A 27,779-nucleotide genomic window follows, 5' to 3' on the forward strand; every position below is an offset into this window, starting at 1 on the left:
AAGCTGAGTTGAAGTCCATCAGCTGTAAGTAGCCCTTTCCTTCTAGTCATTTGATTCATTAATTATACTGGTAATTGATTTGTGAACTTTAAAAGTAGATCAAAAGCTACTGATTCAACACAGCTGGATGTTAAACCCGCAAAAAGCCCTACTGATCTCTTTTTATGTAGTTTCCATATTATTCCAACTATCCACTATGGTCAGGTAACACTAGAGAGGACAAACCTTCTCCTGTGTTACTAACCAAGCCCTGGAGCCTAAGTTTTTGGTTGTCATGGGAGATGTAGCGGCTTTGTATTACAGTGGGTCGCAATTGTGCTGAAACATGATGCTGCCTTCAACAGCTATTGTTCTCATTTCTCACACCTTGCTCTAGTGGGAGACGAGCTCCGCAGGGAAGTGGATACTCTGACCAGTGCGCCAGTTCTCAGGGATATACTCATGGAGTACTCTTCCAATCAGATTGCCTGATAAACTTTAGCTGCTCAGTTACATTTTGGCTCACAACAAGATGCGCACATTCTCTCAAATCACTCACTTGTCTGTTGTCTGACATGCACCTTCAGGCCTCTGTGACCTTTACAGACAACAAACAATATTTTGGCACATACTGCATATTAGCCTGACAAGAAATCTTACTCTAACTCACATACTCCCAGCCTGTTTCTCATCTCACACCCTCATCTATTTGAGGAAATGTGGAGTGTGGAGCAGTGGAGTAATCGTGACCTACTTGACCCTGACAGACAACAGCTGGACTAGATGTGGTGTTAATGGTCTCTCAGACAGTGTGAGGGCACTGAGCAGTGGTAATGGCACTCTCACTGGTTTACTTTGCATTGTGTGGACACAGACCAATGTATACTGTTGCTCACTCTGCAGTCTTTTATCTATCACCGATCAGCCTATTATCATTTTCTAGGTCTTAGAGTTAATGACTGAAGGTAAAAGTGTAAAGAGGGGTGTCAACATGCAATGCACGAATAAAGATCTCTTTATCTGCATTCACATGTGATGGTGGGTGTGTTAGTGGGTGTTTGTTAAATAGTATGGACTGCATTGTGAACCTCCTTGTGAAATCCCACATAATTAAATGCAAGCTTGTTAAGTACTAGATAAATAGAGATAAAGGGCAGACTTCTTTAAAAAAACACAACAACCTGTAAATGCAGTATGCCATTAACTTGCTTGTGTGAATGCATCCCTACAGGAAGAAAAGCTGACTGCTGTTTTTTTTTTTTTTTTTTTTCTTGCTTTATTTTTTTATTTGCTTTTCTCTCAGAGGACAGGAGAGAGAGGGGAAAGAAAGAGAGTGAGTGGGTGATTGAATTAATTATGTTTTATCACCTTTTAGCTGATTGAAGTCTACCTTACTCCTTTTAGACAGCTTGTGTTTGTGTCTTCATCTGCGCCAAATGGATTGGGCCTATCACCCAGTGCAGGCACTGCCATCTCTGTTGTCAGAGACTTGGACTTTCAGATCTGTGTGCTGAGGCTCTGTTGTCAGTTTGGGTCTCTGCTGCCTTTGTGTTGTTTTGTCTTTCTTTCTCTCAGTAATTCATCTCCCATCAAAAATGAGTCCTGAGCCTGCTGTTCATTACATGCACAATGATTTGTGGGAATAATTTCATTTTTTTTGTGTGTCTGTCAAAAAGGTGAGTTGGTGAGTAGTATCTGACTAATAGAATAAGACTTTTGTCTTATGACCAAAATACTATAAGACTAGTCTGCAACTTATAGTTTATATTTGTGTTAAAATGCTATCTGCACAAGTGACTGACAACAGTCCAAAACCAAAATATTTATCTTACATTGACATCAAACTGATGAAACAGCAAATACTAAAATGCTAAAACAAACCAATGTTTTGGCATTTTCTGTTGATTGACTAATGGTGTAATTGCTTTTATATAAAAGTAAATTAATAAATTGTCAGTCATACTGGAGTGCAATAGATATTGACTATTTCTACACTATTTACATAGATGGGGCTAAAACATGTGAAACTTCTTCCTATAATGCCTGTTGCCTTCATGACAGTTTCAACAAAAAGTTTCAGACTAGCATACTGGAATTCATGGCAGAGCTGCTGCAGATTGTACAGGTTTATCTAGAAAAGTGGGTGTGTGTGAGTGTATATAGACTACACATAGTGTAGAAACAGGGCTAGGTAAATGGAGACTATGTTGGACTAGTCTATTCTAAACATTCTTTCTTGACCTTGGAAATGCCAGATTTCTGTGCTTTGCAAAGCCTTTTGAAAGGTAGTAAGTTGACCTTAAGTGAATTGTCAAACTAGGTTAGAATCTGTCCTTGAGGCACAGTATTTATACCTGCACAATAAGCACTGTTGTAGATTATATTGTTGTGTGATTTTGTAGATCTGATCCAAGGTTTTTTATAATGCTCTTTACAACTACTTTCATTGGATTTTAATGTTTGTGCTCACAAATGTTTCAAATCCTGTCTTTCTGGGTGAGTTAAAACTGATGATTTCAAAGCAAGTTACCAGATTCTTTGATAAAGGTATACCTCAAGGATCAATCTTAGGCCCATTGCTCTGGCCAAGAGTAATATTTATTTTCTAACTCTATCAGAATCACCACAATCTAAGCTTCCTGCAGATTACATGCTAATTCCAATGATTTACAGGCCTTTCTTTTTAAATTAAAGCTTGTTTTAAACTTGAATGTGAGTTTTACAAGAGCACAAACCAACTAACACTTTTGCTTACTAACCTCTTCATGCTCTAGATGGAGATTTAATTAATACTGTCCAGCATTTTAAATTATTTGAATTTGTTTAGACACCAGATTGTCCCACTAGACTCGTTTTGATCATCTTCTCCACACAACTGGAGCTTGTTTTTCACACTGTTTGTGCTAAGTGGCTGTCTTCCACAGTGGTTCTTTTTCACACAAGAAAGCTGTTGTACTTGTAGTTATATGAAAAGGTCAGAGGATCATGTCTGGTGGCATAAGCAATATCTATAATGTTCTATATGGTTTTGTTATGTAAGCTGCAGAGATTTCATATCCTTAATTGACTTCAGAGCTCACAAAAATGAAATTGGATGACAGAAGGACTGGCTTTAAAACTTAATCAAGTCTAAGACTGGTACTTTGTACCTTTTTAAATGAGCTGCAATGCAGCTTAAAGTAAGACACCCAAAGTTTACTAGCTGATGTTAGCAGTAATATTTATAATATAGTGTACTGTATGTGTCCATATCGATTTGGTGAAAAATTGTTGTTTTCGTTTGTCTTCTTAATTTTCCGTATTTATGGAGATTTTCTCTCGGGTCTTTCTTAGAAAGGAGATTTTCATTTCTGCGAGATTCCCTTATTAAGTAAAGGTTAACATAATGGTGCCTTTTGGGATTAAATAAAGCATCAGTTAAAAAACCAAACTATGGTAACTAGAGACAATGTAAATAAAAATAAATATAACAATAAATTATTAATAATAAAATAAGAATATAATTCAAAATATTCTTTTTAGTTTAACCCATGATATTGACATTTGGCTTACTTCAGTGAATTGTTCCATATTCATTAACAGGGTAAACAGCCATCAGCCTATCTCTCCATGTGTTCACCACAGCACTGTGATAAACACATTGAGACTTCCACACGTCAATACGATTGATTGGCTGATGGATCATGCCCAGGGATGAATTACACACCACTCACAATTGCCAACAATTAGCTAAACAGGCAGAGGATTGATCTATGTATAGCTAACGAGAGAGACAAGCAAGATTCTGTCTTGAGAGTTGGTAAAGAAAGTGTGATATGTGGCTGAGGCTCAAAGATGGAAACAAAAGTTAGTACAAAAGGAGTTACATGGATGTAGTCATTGCAGTAGAGGGTGATGGGGTGGAGGCAGGAAGCCACCCCCATAGCTGACATATTCCTAACTCAGGATGACACATCCCAGGTCCCAAACAACAGAATTCCTCTGTGTGCTTGTCAGTAGTTCTGCATGGTAATGTTTGACATATAGGGTTCTGAACTACATTGTTTACAAAAAGCTGCCGGGAACAGGTTTCTGCATGCTGCAGAAGTCACTCTGTTATTTTGCATAAGAGTCATACAATTTGCCTGTTTCATACGTCGCAAAACACTTAGGCAAATAGCAACTAGCAATTACCCACACTAAGACAGATTTGTAAAACTTGACTGCCTGTTAATATATTGCATAATTATTTATTTACAGAATATTCATGCATATTTTGTATGATCGTTCGTATGCCCTATACTATTAATACAAAACCTGAACACAAACTTCTCTTGTAAAGTGAATGAAAACTAGTCCTAAACTAAATAAGCATTAATTATCACATTTTCTGCTTTGACCAAAGTAGTATGTTGGTATAGGACTCTATTGCACATATTAAGAAGCTGATTGAGAAAACATGTTTTTAGGACATAAATGTAGAGTTACTGTTGATATTCCTCTTGTTTAACTTTTCACACTGAGCTTTTTATACAGAAGACATGAGCTACTAACTGTTGTGTAAAAGTCATCCTACCCCTGAGGATGTTCTTCACTCAGATTATGTGGTGCTGCCCATCTAGCTGCATCAGCGTGGCACTCATAATCACAGTAAAGCGAACCCTCCAAGGTATTATTATGACAATGGCATTTGCCAAAAGAAGGGCAGGCAATCACAATAGATGTTTCCATTGCAGTAAAAATGATTTATAGCAGCTCTCATAGAAATGATGATCCATAGAGGACATGTTAGTGAAGGAGTATAATAGTACTGTGTGCACACCTCCTGTCCATTCATCGTTGAACGTGGTGCAACACAGCCTTGACTGGCTCACAAACCCTGCTCCCTCGGCTGACTGAGCCTCCTGGCCTTCACGAAGTCTTTCTCCCTCAGATAAACACTGCTATAAATAAGAGTACAAAGCCAATCACCTCTTTGTTTAAAGAGAAGTGCCACCTTCCCACACACGGGATCGTTTGTTTGATATAATCTCCCTAGTTTGGTTTGGGGCCGTTGGTCTGCTGTTGAGGCGGGCCTGCCTGACTGATTGTCGGAGCCTGCTTCTGCTGTGTTTGTTGGGAAACAGAGCCCAGGCTGTGGGTGGTATTTGCCATTTGAGGATTTTTAGTGCTGTAGACCAGATGGCCGTCAACCTCGTGTTGATCTTGGAGCGCAAACTTGCCAAGGCTAGTTCCCCCACAGTGGAATAAGAAAAATCGAGATGTTAAATGTGCGCCCTTCCTTGAGCTACTGGCTTCACTATACCACAGAGGGGATTATGTTTGTATCTGGCTGGGCAAGAGGAGTTGTATATGCTGTAATAGAGCCCAGAGGGAATACGAACTGGCACAGTTCACACAGCAGGGTTTGAACAAAATGACAGAACTAGAACCCCAAAGGATGCCTCCTGCCTTCTTCTTACCTCGTATTCTCTGTAGTCCATGACTAGTTCTCTCATGCTGAAACTTTAATCTAATTTTGCAGCATTCAATTGTTAGTAACTAGACATTATTCATTCATTAGTTATTTCCTAAACAGGTTAAACAATTACAAGCTGCTCTGTCCAAAATTCTTTACACTAATAACAAGGCTCAAACAACCACATGTAACTTAAAGAAGGGTTCTCCTGTTAATAAATTGTCATTAAACTATCATCAATTCTGATGCTTTTAACAACTTTCAGCTCCTTGTTTTGGTTTTACAACTTAACTGTTGCGGGTAAGCCTCATTGCTTCCCACTGTATCTGCATCTTCATTTCTACATGTTGTGCTTCCACATTTGTCACATAACCTGAAACAGGTTTAAGAGAATAGTAATGGTGGAAGAATGAATGAATGAAATAATATTTGGAAGTATAAATAAGCTACGTATCCCATAACATTATGTGGCTTAGTTCCGGTGGGGATCAGTGGGAGATTGGTTATTGGTTACACATATTCAAAGCTCATTGAACGTTTCTGCTGACTAGATGACTTAACATTTTCCTGCTCTTCTCCAGTCTTTGACATTTAGATGACAACGTTGATATTCTGGCATTGTTTAATTGATGGAAGCAGAAAGTTCTGCTGAAAGTATCTCTGTCTTGTGTAATTTTGTGGAACCTTCATAGAAGTATATTATTTCTGATCCCATGAGCAGCTCTGTCTGTGAGAGAAGGTAATCTGTAACTAAATGCTTTAAATAAAAATAAACAAAAAACAAACAAAAAAATAAAGTAAACTGTAGTGCTGTAATGGTGTAGCTGTATTGTCATCTGCCTCTTCACATCCTCTACTGCTGTCCCATCATGATTACAGTGTCACTCCTCATTTAGTCCTCTGTCCATCATCTTCTCCACTCACCCACATAATAACCACATTCCCCATGTTAAAAAGAACAGGACACCGTCTCACATCTAGAAACTCTGAATTAGACATGAGTACCCTGCTTTGCTCTCTGGTTGCAGTTCTTCGCCCTTACTCCAGAGTCTTATCATCCTGCGTGCACCAAACACTTCTCATCTCTCATTATGTGTAATTCCCCATGCCATCTGCTACCAGTGACAGTGTCCATATGCAACTGTAGGTCTAGAATCCACTCTAATGCTGATCTGGACCTCTCTGCACCAGGTATTTCCGATCCCTGAGAGGGCTGTTATGCCCCTTTGGAGGCTGGTTCTAATCTATCTAGTAATTTGAGGTCTACTCCAATCTTCCATCTCCTGCCTTCCCTCCATTTTCTATGATAGCCTTTGTAAGTAGAGGAAAGGTGGGGATGGAAAGATGGGGTGAGAGAATACTGGATCTCAGTCCCTTCCCTGAAACTGAGCACACACGGAGACAGAACTAAAAATAAAAGAAAACTAGGGACTAAATGCCAGCCTGACGTCATAGTAGGAAAACAGTGACGAGGACAAAGTAACATACTTGCTAATAATTGCTAATAAATGAATACAATACATTTAAAACGAGGGGAAACTGTTTTATCTGTATTTTGACATAAAAATAATAGAAAAACAGCCAAAGTAAAGAACCCAACATCCCTCTCACGCTGAGATCTGCAAACTTTGTAGGCTCTTCTTTGAGCATATCAGATCTCATACACGTCTCACTACTGCTAGTCTGAGGCTCACAATTTGAGTGAAATTAGCATAATTTAGAATGAGTGTTCTCCAGCTTTGCAACCTTACCAGCAAGTTCCTCCAACATTTTTTCTGTACTTGAACTACTCCCCCCCAAACCTACCCACCGTACACTTCGATCCAACAAGTGCATGCATGCACACAAACCACAGTGTTTCTGACTCTTGTTTATCTTGTTGTTGTGCTCCGCATAGGAACAAGATGAAGAGGAGGTAGAGCAGATGTCAAGATTGATAGCAAGCTTATCGCAACATCATTGATTTTCACACGCTCTTACTGGGGCCTGCACGGGTTGGTTTTCTTGTCGGATGCCAGAGCATTTGACAAAATAGCCAGGAAACTTGTCAAAATGGATAAAACTGATTAGAAGACACAAAATGTCCACCCACACCTTTCCTTCTTGCTAACACAACATTCCTTCCCTTCAACTTGTCTTAAAAAGCTTTTAACAAGAGCAAGGGCACTTTTCACTTTGATGCAGGACTAGTCTGTATGATTGTACTTGTAAAAAAGAAAAGGAAAAGAACCAGACATGGAGCAGAGGTAAAATAATTGGCCACACTGCCTGTGCATCCGTTTCCAAGTCCTGCATTGACTAGACTTCTAGTTTTTTTTTTTTTTTATCGTTTGACCTATCTGCCAATTTAAGACAAAGCTCTATCTAGGTGTATGTACGCCAACTATGCAAATATAATAGATGGGCAAAAAGGGCATACAAATAGGATATCAGGAGTAGGTTAAAAAAAACACTCGGGAGTGTAATACCTGGGATAATAATACCTTTTAAGATTCTCTCAAATCTTTGTCTTTTACAAAGCTATTTAATTGTTGCCGTCTAATTTTGCGAAATGACCCTTAAAACAATGCAACATGTACTTTGCAATATGTTGTGATTTGTGACTGCACCAGCCCTATTGTATTCCTGAGTGTTTAATGTAGGCAAGTACAATGTGCTGCCACAGATTTTATTTTTTACTTTAAATATTACACAAAAACCTGTTTGTCAAGGTTTAACAAATTAGGAAGTTAAGAGACTGGAGGTACATAACAACAATAATAATAATATCAATATATAATAATTCAACTTCCTGAACTTTGTATTTCAACTGAATGGGTTAATAGAGTGTCCCTAACTTAAAAAAAAAAAACTATTTATTTGAATGGAAGTGTAATGGACTCATTCCTTCAGGCACCTCAAAAACATCTACCTATAGAAACCTGTCAGGATATTTATCATTCCTCAGATGATACATTCATCAGGAATTAAGACAAGTGACCATAGCAAAATGTCAAGTGTTGTTGTTGCTGCCTGTTGTTGCTGCTTACTTCTTCCTTGCTACTTTCTGTTTGAAGCAAGATGACCATGTTGTATCCAAGTGAACAGGTTTCTTACTTGCCCCCCGTGACATCTCTCATCTTTAAAGTGCAGTTTTGACCGCCCTTCTTTTTCTCAACATGACAATAAAGATTCCTCACCCACAGAAGAGCTAAAAGATGCCTGTACATAGATCTACTGTGCAGTCACAGCAATGTTTGCAAATACACATAGATATAGATATATAGATGAACAAGGAACATATGATACTCTCACCTGCCAATATGGGAGCATTATTTTAAAATTTTGCTCTATTGATATAGACCACATCACACTGACTTAAGATGATTTATAGCATTTCCTTCTTAATGTGGAGTTACAAATTACCATCTTTTCACCTTCTCAGTGTGCCTAAGGCTTTAAATCCATTAATGGTTATCACCCCAATCACAGGGAAAGTGAGGCAATCTGCTAAAAACAAAGAGGGTAGGGCATAGGAGGGCATGATTGGGGAGGTAGGCAAATCTTCCCTTTTGCCATGTTAAAAGAGGCAAGCCATGCTCCGCAGAGAAAATCACCCAGCCACGTTGTGTGGACTGAATCAGAAACCACTGCCACGTCATCCATATCTCTTAGCTTGGCACTATAGGTGGTGATACTCCAGAGTATAAGTGTGCAAAGATGTTCATGCATTTGTGTGTTTGTGTTGTTTTGTGTTGTGTGGAAGAAAAGAGGAGTGCATGGATGAGTCTTAAAAGCCTTAAGCTTTGTTTCATGTCTCCTGAACTCCCAGAACTGAATCACTCTTGTTGCTGTTTTTAACCAGAATCCCTTTTTCATTTACTTACAGATATTTTAATTCTTACTTGGGTATTTTGTTGGCATGACAGCAAAAACATAAATATCAGGAATTTTAACAATTCCTGATCTTTTTGTTTCAACTTGACACTTTTACTGGTGGATTAACAGGATTTAAGGAAACTAAAACTCAATAGAATTACTTTTTGTTCCTAATCCTAGTCAAATCTTCCTCAAAAATTCTGTTTGTAGTATCGGTTAAACTTTTTAGACTGTCTGTTCTATAATGTTTTCCTGATTGTTAACCTCTAATGTGAAAACATGAATAGGCATGGAAATTGGAATGAATTCAAACTGGCAAACAATGAATTATAATTAAAATTAACAAAATCAGTCTTTTTGTGCTTTGATGTCAAGATGATCATTTTTTTAAATGTTTTCTTATTTAAATGACACAGCATTCTCACACTTGCATATATTAGTGTCTTTTTGCTAGTGTGCTTTCTGTAGTGCCATTATTTATTTCAGCTTAAAACTTGATCAAATGTCTGGGGAAAAAAAACATTAAGTTGTACTTGTTTGTGTGATTTGTAAATGTTAACGTGTTCACTGCTAAATTGCCAATGCTGTTACTTTCCCTAGTTATTATAATAATAATAATAGTAATAATAATAATAATAGTTATTATTATTCCGCCAGTTTTTTTGGTTGTTAACTAGTCTTCAACTCTTAGAAACGTCATTTAACTTTATAAACGCGTATCTTCTTTAGGCGACGTTTTGTCTTGATTCACTAACATTGCCCACAATGTTAGATTTCAAGATTTTGATTGACAAGCTGAAGGGACCATTTCTGTAACCCACTCCTATGACGACAAATTTTAATTAAAATTTTAATTCCTTTAAATAAATCCTAAGAATAAAGGAACCATTTCAAAGTAGAATTTTCACATTTTACTTGTTAATAACAAAAATTAAGATTTCATCCATTAGGCCTTATAGGACAGATTTTGTTTAACATATTGTGCCATTATGGGGTGCAGGAGCAGTGGTCACGTTTAAGGTGCAGTCAGTAAAGGTACTCAGTCTTCAAGGTAAGTGTATCTAGGTTGAAATGTTTTCCTACTCATTCAAGTAAACTTCTCAGCCTTACGTCCATTATTCAGCTAACAAGACTATTTAGGATAGGTGAAAAATTAAATCATCTAGGAGGATAGGTTTTAGATCTGCCAACTTTTCTAAGACTACAGAGATGAGGAGTGAAATGTTTCAACTAGTTCAGAAGCCATGACTGCACCAAACAAATGAGAGGCTGCTAACGCTAACATGGCTAGTGCTGATTATGATCACCAAATGCGTTTGTATTCATTATCTGCAAAAGGTTTTTTTGCCCTAATGTCAACATTGTTTAGTTTTATAGGTCTATGTGCACATAAACAAACTGTATCTCCATACTAGCCATAATCATCTGCTTATGGGAGTTTTCCATTGAGTTCTTGTCTAAAATATAACGGATAAGAATGCAGCTGCTACTTTATGGCACTTACCTTTTCTCGACCTACACAAACTTGGAACTGTTTAAGGACCTGTTTGCATTTCCATGGGCTAGAGAACCACCATAGAGCTCAACCATTATGTCACCACGTATGTGTGCTTAACATCACATCTCGACATTCACAGCACAAGAATAAGCACTCCAATGTCTCTTTACTAGTGTTGTTATCGAACACACACCTGCTGCGCTTTGTGATTTTTATGTACAGTGATTACCTTTGATACATTTCTGTTGTTAAAGCTGAACATCCACTATCAATGTTAGCCTTTGTTAGCTTTAGCCATTAGCTATTTAATTTGCATCAACTCTGTTTTATCTGTCACACTGCAGTTATTCCCCTAACCAGCCCTGGAACTGGCTTGGTTAAAAGGGAATAACTGTAACCATCCAACAATGGGACCTTTTCTGCGGCCTCATCATTTAGATGTTAGAGAGCCCAAGAATGTTTTGCTCAGTGGTAACATTTCCTCAAGTACCTATTTAATACTAAATAGGATGCCAGACAGTAAGTTGTTGACATGGTTGTATATTAAATCCTCAGCAATACTACTTTTACATTTAAAGTATGCTGGCTGGCTGTTACAGACTATTAGCCTGTTTGGTTTTCTTAAGTCTCGAAGCCTCTTCTTACTAGCAGTTAATTTCAGGACAGAGCAGGGCAACAAAGTTACTGGCTAAAAGTGCGACTGATTACTCACAGGACCCTTATTTCCTTATAGTGGATGGTGGAGAGAAGTTAATTATTAACTTAAATGCCAAAATTTTAAGACGTTACCAAGCACGTATGTTGATTGTTATGAGCTTTCCATTGTTTTAGAAGAGTTTCTATTAGTATTATTATTGCCTTGGTAATATGCATTGCCTTTTATCCTGTTCATAAAAGCCAGTCACATTAATCAAGTTGCGTTGGTGTTGGTGAGCTATATGAGATGATTGGGATAATAAGTGGTGCGTGTTTTGGAGGGATGTGAGAATGTGTAATCCAAACCAAGTTCCCAACCGTTAAATGTTATGACGCTATACCCCTATTAAAGTCTGGATATTATTCATATCAGAGTGTAGGAGGAGGGGAAATAAAGCACGTGCCAAACTGTTTTGTGAAGTTCATTCCTTGGTGTCAATCCCACATCTCCAGTAATTGCCGAGCAGGTCAAATATGGAAAGAGGGGGGAGAAGAAAAAATAGCTTCTTCAAAAACATGGCAGATTTAATTTGTCAGCTTGGATGAAAATTGGCCAGTGAAGAAAACAAACGACAGTTACATGGGCCGATGGTACCAATTTGTCAGGGGAAGATTGAAGAGCTAGTCCAGAGATAGTTCACATCTCCATAAATCATGTTGACAATTGACTTGAACTGCAAGAGGAGGAGGTCTCCCATAAAGCGAGCCTGAACAGGCACTGATATAGGACGTCTTCTCCCACTGCCCAGAAATAGAATGACAGCTTGATATATTGAGGATGGGGCATGTTGGCTGACTGAAACACTGTCTGCACATAAAGTGGGAATTGTTTTAATATAACTTTGGACACCATTTCTCTTAGCATCTTGCTAGTGCTGTTTGTGTCACTAGTGTTAATAGACGGTATTGCTGGAACTGTGGTCGTTTTTTTTTCTTAAATTTGCAGCTGGTGGAGGTTTAGCTTTTGTAGATGGTGCTGTTTTTTCCCTTTTAGTTATGGTGACTATTACTATTCAAAAGATCTTAGTCTAAACAAATGGGCAGCTGCAAAATATGCAAACCAACAATTCTTCCTGCTCTAACCAGTCTGACAACAGTTAACTCTCATTAGTGATAAAGACACAGATGTTAGCTTTGTGGGAGCAGCCAGTCCAACCTCCCCTCTCTAATATGATAGACGTGTCAGAGTTTTTTTATTTTCAAATAAAAAATCTCAAATGAGTTCAAATGCGTGAAGAATCGGGAGGTGATCAGTTTGCACAATCAAACTTCTCCATTGTATTCTATACATTGTAATTCTTCCCATTATTTCAATATTAAAACCTTTTGCTCTAAGATCACTCAACTTATCACTCAATCTGACCCTATTGGATCACATAATTTTCAAACCAGCACCTGCAGCAAATGCCACTTTAATGTGGGCTACACGTTTGATCAAAGAGGTTACATAATTAAAATCCAAGTGTGGATTTAGATCCACTCTCCACACCCCTTACCCCTGCAAATTCCTTAAATGTTATTAGAAGTTTCTCTTTCTACAAGTATCATGGGTATTATCTTTCTCATATCATAGCCTCTTATCTTTCTTTGATGCACCCTTTGCCCTGTGCTCTCTTGCTGTTGTGATGCAGAAGTAAGACAAACCAAATAAGGCTTGAAAAGGTATGATATTTCAGAATCTTTTATAATGCTATATTGGTAATGTGAGTTATGCCCTGTTGATACAGTCAGTAAATGTAATGTCGTAACTAAAATTAGAATACCCAGTATACAGGAAACAGTAATGTGATTTAAAGGTATCTGCTTTTAATGCATTACTTCCATCAGAACAGTAAGATGTGCTGGAAATGCTCTACTTTTGGCTTCTCTATTGTCACAGAAGGTGTATTACTACTGTGACACTCAGTGAAGTGTAAGCTTCTCCCTCACTGCCTCTCTGTCAGTGGCTCACAATGCTGTGTTTATGAGGGTTTCACCAGATGTTGATTCAGCCGTTGAACAGATGACAGACTTAGCCAGCAGCTGAGGAGACAAATCCACAGTCCAACACTTAGCACGCTTCCACTTCGTTTTTCCTTTGCCTGCTTTGTTTACATGTATCTGTATCTGTCTCTGTCTCGTTGTCTCTTTTTTACTCGCACCATATCAATGTTTATCAATGTCACTTTCTTTGTCATTTCAGGTTGGCACATTGACATGGATTGTCTACAACATCCCACACACTCTCTTCCTCTTGCGTTTGAATAGTAATCATAGCTAACTGATAACAACACTGTAAAATTGCATATTGTAATTTGAAAAATGCAGTAAATGGGGGTGGGGGGGTGTGGGAGTGCAGTTAATATTGTGTATGAAGCTGTGTAATTGTTGGGGCAGGAAATAAACTACATGAAATAAATATTCATGTAGTGTAGATAACCGCATTGATGTGATCCATAAAAATACCCCAGCCGTGGTGGCGTCTGATGGCAATACAACATTTTCAGCCATCTGAAGCATCAGACTGAGAAAAATCAATTGTAGGACAGACCAATTTCTCAAACAACTGTGGGTTCAGTAGTTCATGATGCTATACAGCTACACAACATGTGTACACTACACAACCTGAACTGAACCTAACCCTTAGCCACATACAGCATACGATCTGGCACTTGTCAAAAACATGTTCAGGGAAATATCAGAAATGACTGAAGCTGACATGCTGTACGCAAGGCCAGGAAGAGGTGAAAGTGGATACAACTTTAAAAATATGACCACACACCTGTAGTGTTTTGAACTTCTCAAACTGAAATCTGACAGCATATGTATAATTTCCCTTTTAAATAATCATTAAGCTCTAACTCAGAAAAGACAATTGCCATGCACATCACGTTAAGTGTGTAAAAAAACAAGTTAATTTCGCTCTTGCTCATGCTCATTCGCCTTGAAATAAATCAAGAGAGGGAACAGAGGCACATTTATTATGAATGCATTCCTATTCTTGCATGTGCAGTGCGCGGCCCCTCTTCTCCTTGTTTTTAATTCATGTCTGTCTCTTCAAATATTTAAAGGTAGGACTTAAGAATTGAAGTGACTGCAAACATGGATCCCAGGGCCCACTTGACAAGGCACAGTAGGTTGTTGTACAAGACAGGCACTTACTCAAACATATGGCCAAGAGTTCGCCTTTTCGAAGTTAAGGAAAACCAAACTCTTGTGCCTTTCTGCCCAGCTGAGATACCAATGATATATTCATACTATAATTTTTTTTGTCGCCATATTTTTTAAGTATGAAATGTAAACTAGCACTGTCGTATTTGAATGACAAGGGTAAAACTAGGGTACTTTAACAGCAGAAACTTTCCATTTTAGTTGTAAGTTCAAACTAGGTAATTTCACAGATGTATCAATTTCAGACATCCATTAATTTTTAAGCATCTTTCAGCTTTGCCTTACTTTACAGCACAAACCACACACAGATAATGCTAACAACTAGCCTATAAGGGAGTTCCAATTAATGTGTGAAACTAGTATTTAAACTGCCTTTAAGTAGGCAAAAGAATCAATAAATAGCATAAACATTTTATTTAGATGTATCAGAATTGAAGGAGTGGCTTTTTAATTGCATACCAGCTGCTACTGTCAGAAAGAAAAAACAGGTTAACTGGCTAAATAAGACTAAGGCTTGGACTGAGGATAATCAATAAGACTCTTGTTTGTAGTGCACCCTTCATATCAAATTAACGTTAGGGTTAAATATTCTCTGTAGATATGGATTTGTCTAAAAGAACATTGGGAGGAATAACGGATAGTTTTCATATTGTGCTTAGAAAGTTAGAAAAAAAAAAAAAGAAAATCAAGTAATGTTCTTCTTTTTCACAAACTTGTAGACACAAGTCCATAACTACAACAGAAAATAATTAACCTACACTGATAATGAAGTGTGTGCCACAAACATCTTTATAATCTAATGTCATTTTTAAAAAATCGACTCAGTCTAATCCTTTAGTTTAATTCCGTTGCCTTCATTTCTTTTTGACAGGTAGTAGCAGCGTGGATGAAAATAAACTTCAATTTAGACCTATTACTTATTGAACACTGGACAACAAAGCAAGATGATATTTTCAACAGGTAATGTGAATGAGTTTGCCAGATTTCCTTTGCTTTGCCCCCAGCAAACACTGTCACACAAATATGACGTTGGCCATAGAAGGATCTGTATGCTTATTACTTAAGCAGTACCAGTAGCCACAGGTCAATCAGTTCTGCAAATGTAATGAATGACGCTGTCATTAATCTCCTCAATACATTAGGAAGAGGAACTTAAACTCCCACCTCATGGGGAAATTCTGTAGACGGCCGATACTGAACTCTGACTGACTGTGTACTTCCTCGTTACATCTTCCATTCTGTCTTGTCTACTACTACTACAACTACTACAGCTATAACTACTACTACTCTCTTCACAACTTGTCTAAAAAAGAGGACACAGATAATGAGATTTCAGAAGGAAGAATGATGATACTTGGAAGGGGATGGGTGGGAGGACTGGTGTGTGTTTCGAGGGAAGGTGGTGAGTGAAGTTTTACAGTTGAAGGCTAGATCTCTTTTGAACCAGGGTAGAGTAAGATCAAACGATGTGTGTGTGTGTCTGTGTGTGTGAGTGAGAGCACGGTTATGTGGGAATAGGGGGGGAAATGGTAAGTGCCCCCTCACCCACCTTCCCTGCAACAAGGCATCAGTGATGTCAGGCCCATCAAACGGCATCAGTGAGCTCAAGGGACTTTGCCACAGTGTGAGCAAATAAACAGGTTCTGACTTGAGCCATTTTCATGGGGTTTAGCAACATGCATCATGACACTGCCAAAAAATATGTCCTCATAAGAAATGCCTTCTCAAAACATTTTTGAAGCATATTTCTATTAATAATTCTCCAAGAAAAATCTCCCAAATGAGGAACGTGAAACATGTAAGATGACAAAGTGTCTTTGAATGAACCACATTCATGTTGACCAACATGCACTTCATAAATAAATGCTTCATTGCATAAAAGCTTCCTATTTGAACACGGCCCCAAGATGGGACTCAATGAAAGTCACAATTTACTAGGAGCTAGTCACGTTCCTGTAACATGTGAATGACATCACATTGTTGAAAAGACCACAGTGTGAGCAATGTTAAACAGTCAAATATTACATTTACAAAGCACACAATACATCTTTCATGTTTTTTCATATGTGCATGTAAATAAAAATTTTAACTTGCATTGATCCATTAAGCTGTAAAGAGATGATAAATTGATCAGTTCTATCTGTGCTCCGTTTACTTTTTTTGGCTTGTTTTCCTTAATACAAAAATCTAATTAAAAACTAAATTTTCACTTTGAGAACCATCAGTTTTTGAACTGTTAATCTAACTTTATCACTCTTTATTCTGGAAAATGCCTCCTGTGAAAGCATCACACACAATTAGCACTGGGTGTGTATCAGAACTTTGCAGTTTTGGTTTGTACAGCACTTGCACAGTGTAGAGTTTCAAAAAGTCCCCAAAAGCTGTTGTTTCCAAGTCTTTTAAGTCTAAAGTTTTGTTATTTAAACCTCAACATTGACCAGATACTTTTTCATTATGGTACAGTAGTGTTTGTCAAAGTGAGTGAGTCCAAAGTGTTTCACTTCTAGTACTGTAAGGCAAAATGTGTAGCCCAAGATGTATTTTTATACCTCAAACAACTCACAATTCTTGCTTGTCTCAGCAAACAGCCAGAAAGAAACAGATCTAAGACTTTTCTGACTTTGTCTTCTTTGTCTATGTGGATCTTGCAGTATCGATTGGATGCTTTGGGAAATGGATGAAAAATGGTGTTTGAGGAAAGCTCAGATGAATTCCTTCCAAACAGTCATAGACGAAAATGTATCTTACAATACAGATACAATTTAAAATGCATTTTTTTTTGTCCAATACTTGAGTGCATCAGCTTTAAGAAGGAAAAAGAAAACTGTTGCTCAACATACATCAGATGACTGTTATGGCATAATGCTCTCACTTCCCTCATAGCCAAGGTGATGCGGGTAATAACTGCAGTACAGGGCCCCTTCGAAATGTGTAAGGTATGCAGGTATATGTGTGTTTGTGTGTATTCGCAGCTAGTGCTTGGCCCCTGATCTTGTGCTTCTCTTTCATCCCTACATCTGTAGCAGCCTGCCACAAGCCCATATCATTTAACACACTACACCTGTTGGGATGAATTTGATACCTGAAGAAAATGGATTGGAGTTCAAAGAGGAGAATGAGGACAGGAAACTTTTCCAGAGGTCATATTTCATGATCAATCTGTGCTGTTGTACATACACAAAAACACACACACACACACACACACATGCACGCACGCGAATGCATTGCCAAATTGTATGTGTATATTCTTACTCAAGTCTGCACACAAACAGGCTTTAGTTACTGCTTGATAAGAAATTACCTCACAAATTAATTTTGTGAGGTCATGAGCAATAAAAAAATATTTTTGGGTGGGGATAGTTCCTCTTAGATGCATATTTTGAAGAATATTTCACATTTTCTGCATAAAATTCTAAATTCATCCATCCATCTTCTTCAGCTTGTCAGAGCCAGGTCGCGGGGGCAGCAGCCTAAGCAGAGAAGCCCAGACTTCTCTCTCCCTAGAAACCTTCTCCAGCTCTTCCTGGAGAATACAGAGGTGTTCCCAGGCCAGTTAAGAGACATAGTCTCTCCAACTTGTCCTAAGTCGTCCCCAGGCGTCTTTCTGGTACACTGATACCTGAGGCATATGAAATAAATGTTTAAGCCACCTTAGCTGGTTCCTGTCTATGTGGAGGAGCAGCTACTCCACTCCGAGTTCTTCCCAGGTTTACCCAGCTACCATGCGGAGGAATCTCATTTTGGTCGCTCCGGGACCTCATCCATCTGTAACATGTCAGACCTGTACATCAACTGCATTGCTGCTGCAGATACAGCAATCAGTTCGAACCAAACTCTTCTTCTCTGATTGTACAGGGATCAGACATCCCTTAATTGAGGGTCCGGGTCTCCAACTCTGGCATAGACTTTCCCCGGGCAAGCTGGGGAGTGTGATCCCCCTATAGATGAAACACACCTTCCGGCCCCCTCTGGCCTGTCAGCCAAGACAACATCCAGAGATTTAAGCAGCTACTTACTGGTTACTCAGGACGAATCACATCCAACCCTGGTCTTGCCACCGAGGAGCTTATTGACTTCAGGCCAGGTGATGGACAAACCAACCTCCAAGTCCTCAGACTCTACTTCGTTTATAGAAGGTGTGTTGGCAGAGTTGAGGAGATTCTCGAAATATTCCTTCCACCATCTGAAAATTTGATTACTTTTGATCCAAAGGCCACAGCAACCCAGTTTCCATTAAGCAGCAAGATTTATAGTTGTAATGCAGATTTGGGTTTCGATTCTTACTCAACATTTCAAAACTTTTCTTGGCATTAAACTTACAAGTTAAATGTACGCTGCCAACTACCTCAGCAAACTGTATACTGTAACTACAATAAGCACACATTTTTAGAGATTCAGCTACATCTGCATCTAACACAGTAGACAATCTGGTAATTGACAATCAATTGAATTGAGCAGGCTGGCCACAGCTTATGATGCAGTTGTTTCCTAAAGCAAGTTTCAGTGCTCTTTCCAGCTGGCTAATCCTCTTACAGCAAAGGTGGCCAATACTGGTCCTTGAGTCACTGCCTTGCTCACAGCCCTGCTTGTTTTCTAACCACCCCTGCTTTCAGCCTATGAGTGGCTGAACACACCTGATCCAGGTAATCAGCAGGGCAGAGATAGATGGGAAAACAAGCAGGACAGTGGCCCTCAAGAACCATGGTTGGCAACCACTGCCCTACAGCAGGCAAGGCTAAACCTTGCAGGCCTCACGAAGAAAGCGGAACCATTAACACCTATTAACATGTCAACATTTTTTTTTTAATGCAAGAGACTAATTGTTTTTAGAGCCAGCAGATTTAACTAATGCAATCCTATTCTACTTGGTCTTCTCAAAAAAGTAATAGATCAGCTACAGTTGATTGTGGATTCACCTTTTTGAGTGTTGACAGGACATGAAGTAGAGAACATATTTAATATTTTTTCAATATTTTGTATAGATTTTATAAATTATTTTGGTTTTAAAGCTGTTAATAGACTTATGATCTACTTATTTAACAGACTTAACAATCTGTGAACTGAGTAGCTTAGTATTGCTTCTTAAGTCTGACAGCAGTAATAGCAGGATAAAACCTGTTAGTTTGGTATGTCATAATTGCACCATAAATGTTTGATAGACCAGCGGTGTGAGAGATTTCTTGTTCATTTGGTCTAATTGTCCTAGGGTCTGGATTCATTTTGGACTAGCTCATTGTTCTTTAAAACAGATTGACTCATATGAGGAATTGTTTTTTACTGGATTAGATTTGTATTTTTGGGTGCCACAAAGACCTATTGTTGCTTGATACAGGTACTGTATGCCCTTTCTTGTCAATTTGTAGCAAGGAAGCTTTTTTTTTTTTTACTTGTTATAGATGTTTTTAGACACAGATGACTATCAAACTATCAAAATTACACTTATAAACACAACCTATACTGTAAATACGAAAATGTACACAGGTACCACTAACATAACAGATGTATTACTACGTCCAAAGAGCAGTGGACAGAGTGAGAAAGTAGCCTAATGCTGTGAGCTACAGGGTACAGAAACGTAATGAAACTGTGGGTCAGATTTATGGCAGCTCATCCTCCCCATTGGTATAGGAGGAAAGAAGTTGACTGGAGCACATCAACTCCAGAGACCATAATTCATTCCCCACAGCTCTGTTTTATTCAACCAGAGTACACTGGTGAGTATTCGGCTCCTTTTTGAGCCAATAAAACGTAATCACTGTCTGCCAGGACCAAGGTCACACTGTATTCCTTGTGTCATGTGGTGATTATTTTTGGCCTTTGCTGAAAGTCATTTAGCTGTTTATTTTTGCCTGGGTGATAAATTGTTAAATCTAATTGCAGATTATAATTTGCACTTAAACTTCAAGTGTTTTTTTTGTTTTTTTGTTTTTTTTTGGGTGCTTTTATTGACACTGTGATAACTGAGAGAGTAGGATGTTTGAACAGGTTGAAGGTAGGCACAGAGACACAGAGCATCCTCCTCCACTGCTCAGTCTCTTCAATTAGCAGAATTAAGACAGTTTGAAATCATACATGCAGACCTCCATCCCCATCATAATTCATTGCATGAACCACCCAAACTCCCAAACTCAAGGACCTGGGATTGGGCTAATCGGCGAGTTTGATGTTATGACACACTAGTGTCACCAACTTGGCAATTTCTGCATATTTTTTGTCAATTAAAGCCTGCGGCAAGACGTTTTAATTACATTTAAAGAACTTGGCAACACATTTAGTAAGTATTTAGCTAATATTACTGTCTTGCCCATATTACATCCCAGTGTTATGTTTTTTGTTTTGTTTTTGTTTATTAAAGAGTGAGTTCACTTATGTGATTTGAATAACAATTTGCAAGATAAGTAGATGTGCTGTAAAACAGGGTTACAATTAACACACATTTTGGTCAGATTAATGTGGTGATCCTTTTTTTAGTTAGTTAATTTTGTATATATAATACCTTCAAAATAACAATTTTCAGCAGCTTGAATGATGGCTTTAAATATCTGCTTTTATCTGGCCTGAAGAGCCCAAAATCCAAAAATATTGAGTTTTACTCTAATGAAGATAATAAATTTGCAATAAAATTGCAATTTCGTTGTACTGTTGTACCAAGTGTGACTGTACAATGACAATAAAGCTTTATCTTATCTTAAATATAATAAAGATATGAGGATTTAGATATTACAAATATTTGATTGTTTGAGAAATGAAAACCTAATAAAATCTACAATTTGAAAACCCTTTCTGTGAGTTTAAGCTTAAATTACATATTGACAAATGGTACTGTAGTCACTTGAGCATAATTTGAAATGTCAAAAGGAAATGATTTATGCACATTCACATTATTTAAGTATAGGTATTTATAGTATATACACTAACGCTTTGCAAATTTCTTTTCCCTCCCCCCAAAATAAACAAAACAACAAAAAAACTTAAACAAACAAACAAAAAAAACCTTTACATACATTTTTACAAACAATTAAAATTAATCAGATGATTTAAAAAATCTACATTTTTGCAGCACCACAAACTCGCTCTAACAGGCACAGAAAAAGGAGTGGGAGGTCCAGATGCACAACTGTGCAAGAGGACAAATGAGGTGAGGGTGTGTAGTTTAAGATAAAGGCGCGTTACAGGTCCTCAACTGGCAGCTGCACTAAATAGTACATGTCAAACACCACTGTCAGCATCAACAGTGAAGAGGCAGAATTGCCAAGAAAAAGCTGTATCTCAGACTGGCCAACAAATGAAAAGATGCTAGAATAGCGCTTAATACCTGTAAACTAGCATGGTGGAGGCAGCATGATGTTCTGGGGGTGGCTTAAATATGGTAAAATAGGAGATTTGTACAGAGAGGAAGGGACCTTGAGGGAGGAGAGCTATCTGAATTGACAGCTAGAATGCCAAAGGTCTGCCAGGCTGTAATTGCTGCAAAAGGTTTTGTTTTTTTCGAACAAATTCATCATTTCCATCAAAATCATTATTTCCGACTCTCAACAACATCAGCAGTATTGTAATATTCCACAAAAATGATTTTTTTTGCTAACAATTTTTGAAATGAAGTCCACCTTACCTTTTAATACCTACTGGGAATTTTGAAAGACATGAAGAAGTAGAAATAGTGTAGTAGAAGCAGAACAAGTAATTTCACAGAATTACTTGTTCACCATTATAGATGATTTTATGCCGTAATGCTAACATGTATGAATAATTAGACAGTTGTGATTTTAAATCCCTAGTTGTTAAAATAATTGGGGTCTATGCTTTGTTACCATGCAACTGTTGATGTTTGATATGTGTTCTGCTCCCCTGTACATAGTGGGAGCTAATCAGAGAGACGGCTCAGCTCTTGGATCAGCTTCATTTAAAAACTGATTCTTACAGATGGCCTTGAACATTTGAAATTTCCTTCTGAAAACCTTGTCAGTGCAGGGGAAAAGGACTATGGAGAATCAGTTCAAATTAATTTCAGAGATGAGGTGTTTCTGTCTATTACTTTAAGCAACTCTCATTTTGAATAGATCCATTGCCTGAGAGTCAGTCCAGGAAGAAATGAAGTGAAAACATGATTGCTTTCTTCAATCCAAGAGGGAACGGAATATTTCACTGTCTGAGTTTAAAGGGAGTTGCAGGAGCAGTTTAATTAAATGAAAACCTGCATCTTTTGGTGTGTGATGAGACTTGGCTATTGAGAAATTTGTTTCTACTAACAGACAAACAATGGCTTATGCACACGAATGCACTGCACACAGATGAATAAACTGTACCGTAGATAAATGTAGGGAAAGTGTCACTTATGTTTAAAAGCTTGCAGTATCATGGGAATTGCCTTATTATTTCTGGTAAGTGTTAAAGATTGTGTAGTTGTATTGGCATGTTTGTACTGACGGTTCAAATGAATAATACATTTTTAATTAGATGTAATTGAGTGTAATTTTGGGTTAACTTACTCAATTTCTATATCATCTGCCCCATGTTTGACTTGTATTGCTATATTAATGAAATGCTTTTTTACTGCGAATATTTTGTTTAAGGGTCATCCATCTTTACTTAAAAGCGAACATTTCTGTCCTTTGCTGCAATTTGGAATGACTAATGTTACAACAAAGCAATGTACCTTTAACTATTTTGACATAAAGATAGTATAGTAGTTGCACACTTTACTTTTTACTGGAAGAGCGAATTGTGGAAAGTGAAATAATTGTTGGAGAGATGGTTCGTAGTTCAAGTTAAAGAAATTGGGAATTGACGTGCACAGCCCAGACCGTACTTTTAACTGTTTACAGCACTTGCTAATGTTTTGTTTACTGCAGGAGCAATAGAAAATGATGACAGAAAATGTTAACAGAGCAACAGCGTCACTGAAGTAAACATCCCAAAGGTCATATCCCAAGGCTTAGAAGACAAAGTTAAAGTTGAAAACAAGGATCCAAGAAATTTCATAGTGTGAGGATATTCTAGCTAATTAAAAAGTCTGACTAAGCAGTGGCATACACTGCAAACTGTGCCCCTTCCACAAAAACGAGTAATACCATTAAACTTCTTACCACCAATATTTAGAGCACGCACAATGCAAGACCTAACAGTTCCAGACATGACCAGTAAGTGCTGATTGTCTCCTGATGGAGTCCTGATGCTGTTCACTTTCCAGTGTCTTTCAACACAAAAATGACACAGTGACATCACATATAATAGCCTACGATACTGCAAAAGACAAAATACCAGTGAGCACAATCAAAAAGAGCGATTTACGCTGACAGGAAAAAAATTGTGGCTAACATTTTTTTTCCATATTGTCCGTTCCTAATTTCACAGAGAAAACTGTGTGTAACTGTATCCATCACATCATCTACATGCTTTCCATTGTGGAAAAAGTGGTTAATATGATTCTGCAGTGTAATACAAGCATGATAAAGCTTGACATCGACCAAAAGTATGCATTGTAGTGCTTTCCCTTTGTTGAAATGGCATCAATGGCCCCAGGTTCAACCAGTCCATCAACAGCTCAGACAAATGACTTACAGCTCCAACTAAATGATTTGCTCTGCTACATAATACCATGAGGAGGTTTTGTATACAGAAGAGTGTCAGTTTCCTGACATTATGTTTCTACCCGTAAACCCTACAAGTGGTTTCCCAATTTTGACAACTGTAGGGATGACACTGCTCATTGGTGTCAAATAACGCCAGCAATGCTGCATAATGATCAAATGAGCCAAAAAAGTTTCAAAGGAACACAAGCCAATTGGACATAATATGACACTATTAGCAGCTCAAGCGTAACGTGGCAGGTGTACAAGCGCGAACACACTCCCACTGCCGCCTGCCAGGCATGAACGATTGACATGACATTGTTTCCTACACCACAACAATGCCAACGGGGTCCTTGTTATTCCACATGCTCTCAAAGGCGCCTTATGGTAGCCCATAAAGCCACATCGAGTTCCAGCCCCGCAGTTATTCAATTAAGTATTTACTGGGCTATTGATTTCACCACATGCAAAGTGTCTCATGTTTCGGAAACAATGAGCCTTTTGCCAACCTTCTACCTGAGGTGATGAGTTTGTCGTCAATGTAAAGTCTATAAGTATAGTCAACACATATATATAAAACATAAGTAAATAAACACAAGACTCATTAACTTTTATACCTGTTACCTGTTGATTCGTTTTCCCCATCAAACTGTGATTATTTAAGTGTGACACAACATACATTTATGCATCGATATAGGTGTTGCCAAGTCACTTGAATCATGTTTTAAGACACAAGTGTAATTTCCTTTTTAACAGATGAAATACTCTAGGATAGAGGTAGGGTTTTTTTCTCATTGAAATTGTATAAGTGTTGTGAAATTGACATGACTTGTGGACTGTACCTGATATGGCTCTAAGCAGAATGAATATATGAAAAATCGTGAAGTACTGTATTGAATTTTCATTGACAGTTTGCGCACAAAGATTTGTGGCAGATAGTGTTTAATTTTGCATTGTTTAAACTAAACAGATGTTCTGTTGCATTAAAAAGACCACTTCTTGAAACTCTTACTGCATATGGTTGTGCATTCTTCATACTATGAACGTTTTCCTAAAATTAGAAAGAAAAAAAAAAAAAAAAACGATCTCAATGCAACACACAGTCGTAAGCCCTGTATAGTGATACATATTGTATCACCTGAATATTGGCAATTCACAGTACTACTACCTTCACTGATATGTGTGCATTGTTGTATACCAAACTGATCTCACTACTCGCCATTGATTATTGGATGATATTCATAGCTGCGTTTTTTTTTTTTTGTTTGTTTTTTTGAGTGAGTTGTTCCTGAGAATGGTGTCAGGCTGCTGTCAGTGACAGATGAATGTGTTTAGTTATTTAGCCAAAGAATTTGGCTAACCTGGTACGAAGAATAGGACTGAGGACTCTGATTTTAAAACCTACAATAACTAAATAATTGGCCACTTGAGGGCAGCAGAGACAAGCTACCTATAAAGTTGATACGGCAGACTTTTAAGTTAGTTGCCGATTTACACATTTAGAAGAAATCAAGTTGCCTGCTGCGGGCCAATCCTGATGAGGCCAGTGAGAGTTAAACAGTAATTTTGTGGCAAAAGAAAGTCGAAGCAGTGTGTGAAATCTTGCTAAAAGACTCTACGCTCTAAATAAGCATCAAAAAATGTTATGTTTTTCGGAAGGGAAAATTGATCTGAACAAGAAATTAAAGAAACTTTAAAAAAGAAACAACAACAAAAAAAAAAGCCGTATCCAGTGCAACCCCATGTGGTATCATGAAATCTCGTTTTGGTTCCAGCCTTGCCAAAAGTGGACACTTTTGGAAGAAATCTTCCCTTAAGAACAAACAATACACAATGTGTTTGATATTCACTGGAGAGCTTTACAATATACAACTGGTGCAAAATGAGTTGAGCTGATTATAGAGCCAATTGAGGCTATAATGAAAGGGAAAGGGGAGGAGCAGACGCTGCAGAGTGAGTATCATCCAGAGCGAAGGGGGAGTTCAGCGACAAAAGGAGCGTAAGAGAGTTAAGTGCGGCCAGGGGAGAGTACATGGAGATGCTTAATGAATCACAACGCTGCACAATGAAATCCTTATCCATGGGGGATGAGACAGGGAACTTGGCAGAGCCCCGGTGTATCTCAGCAAGGGTGAAAAATAGAAATCCCACTGTCCCCTGTTGGCTCTCCTTCATGTCAGCTGCCTTGGTTACTAAGTTGGTTGCCAGTGAGCCTCTGCCACTTCAGTCCTCCATCTATTCTCTAATTTCTTTCACTTTTTATCTATTTTTCTCAGTCCAGTTCTCATTTACGCTTGTTTCTTTTTTTAGCTCCCCCCTACTCATTTCCACTCTTTCTTCTACTGTGTGATCCCTTTTTATTTCTCCTCTCCTTTGGATTTTTCACTTCATGCTCTGCTGTTGCTTATGATATCAGCACTGTGCTTCCGTCCGTTCACTCTATTCATCTTTACCTTGTTGTCACACCAATTTCATCACGTGTCTCACTTAAATAAAACAATGGCACACCATTGCTGCTCCCCAGAGTCAATAAATTAAATTAATGTTTGCAGAAACATAGACTAGAAGGAGGCACATTTCATACAGGCTTTTAAATACAGCATTTAAAAACTTACCTTGTAACATATTGCCCTGATCATTATGTACAGTCATATACATATTATCATGTATATCAGTCCAGATGAAAGTGGATATAGTTCTTACCACATGACATGGTATAGTTTTGTACTATGCATATGAGCTCAGAAATACAAAACAAATCCAATTCTTACCTACTAGAAGTAGATTCTCAGTGAAACTTCTTTTACTTTTTCTCACAATTGTCTTTCCAGTAGAGTCTGCACACGGGTGTTTGCAGAGAAGTCCAGCTGGCCCCCCGTGCATGAGCCGAAGGGGGAAAAAAAAGGCAAGAAAGGGCAAGACTTGGCACCTCCTGATCAACTCAGCTTCCTCCTTGTTGCTCCTCCTAGCTCACAGGGTGAGTGAAGTGTGAGACAAAGTAATCTTCAGGTGAAAAGACAGACTTCCTCCCTCCCTTTTCTTTCTTACTCACTCTCTCTCCCTCTCCATGCCTCTCCCTCTGTTGCATTGGCTTGCTCTACCTGCTCAGAGCAGTGTGGATGAGCTCACACAACAGCTGCCTCTCTAGCTCTCCCTCTCGTGTCTGAGCGCTGTGCTGTTGCTCCTTCCATTCCCTTCGCTTCTCTGCCTCTCTCTCCCTCTCACTATCCCCTACAGCTCATGAATGTTTAGACACGGCAATTGTGGCTGAAAGGCACCGAATTAAACCTCAGGACTCAAAATACACTCCTTTGTTCCACTCACTTTTCCACAGTTTCTTTTTTTTTTTTTTGTTCTCACCGCGTATGTGACCCTCCTAAACGGTACAATCAGTTCTTTTTAGGGGGAGTGATAGACTTTTTAACTTTGTGGTCCCTGCTCTCCAGTGGATCTTTTCAACAGACTGTCTAAAGCAGGAATAAAAGATTATAGTCTAACATCCATGATGAATGTGCGATCAGGGACATCAGCCCGTTACATTAGAATGCTGTGGACCTAAGCAAGCAGCAAAAAAATGCGTATGATGAAT

The 27,779-nt window shown here is 38.2% G+C and overlaps 1 protein-coding gene across 1 annotated transcript in view; it reads right to left on the reverse strand.

Moving 5' to 3' along the window:
- The window catches only part of LOC113162948 (cadherin-20), a 69,048-nt gene extending 41,901 nt beyond the window's left edge, over positions 1 to 27,147 (reverse strand). Inside the window, exon 1 of the mRNA XM_026361225.1 lies at positions 26,962 to 27,147. Coding sequence (XP_026217010.1) covers positions 26,962 to 27,073 — 112 coding nt within the window. The 5' untranslated portion in view covers positions 27,074 to 27,147. The remainder of the gene's footprint in view (positions 1 to 26,961) is intronic.
- Positions 27,148 to 27,779: the final 632 nt, after the last annotated feature.

The sequence above is a fragment of the Anabas testudineus genome, chromosome 2, assembly GCF_900324465.2.
Source record: "Anabas testudineus chromosome 2, fAnaTes1.2, whole genome shotgun sequence".
NCBI classification, from domain to species: Eukaryota; Metazoa; Chordata; class Actinopteri; order Anabantiformes; family Anabantidae; genus Anabas; species Anabas testudineus.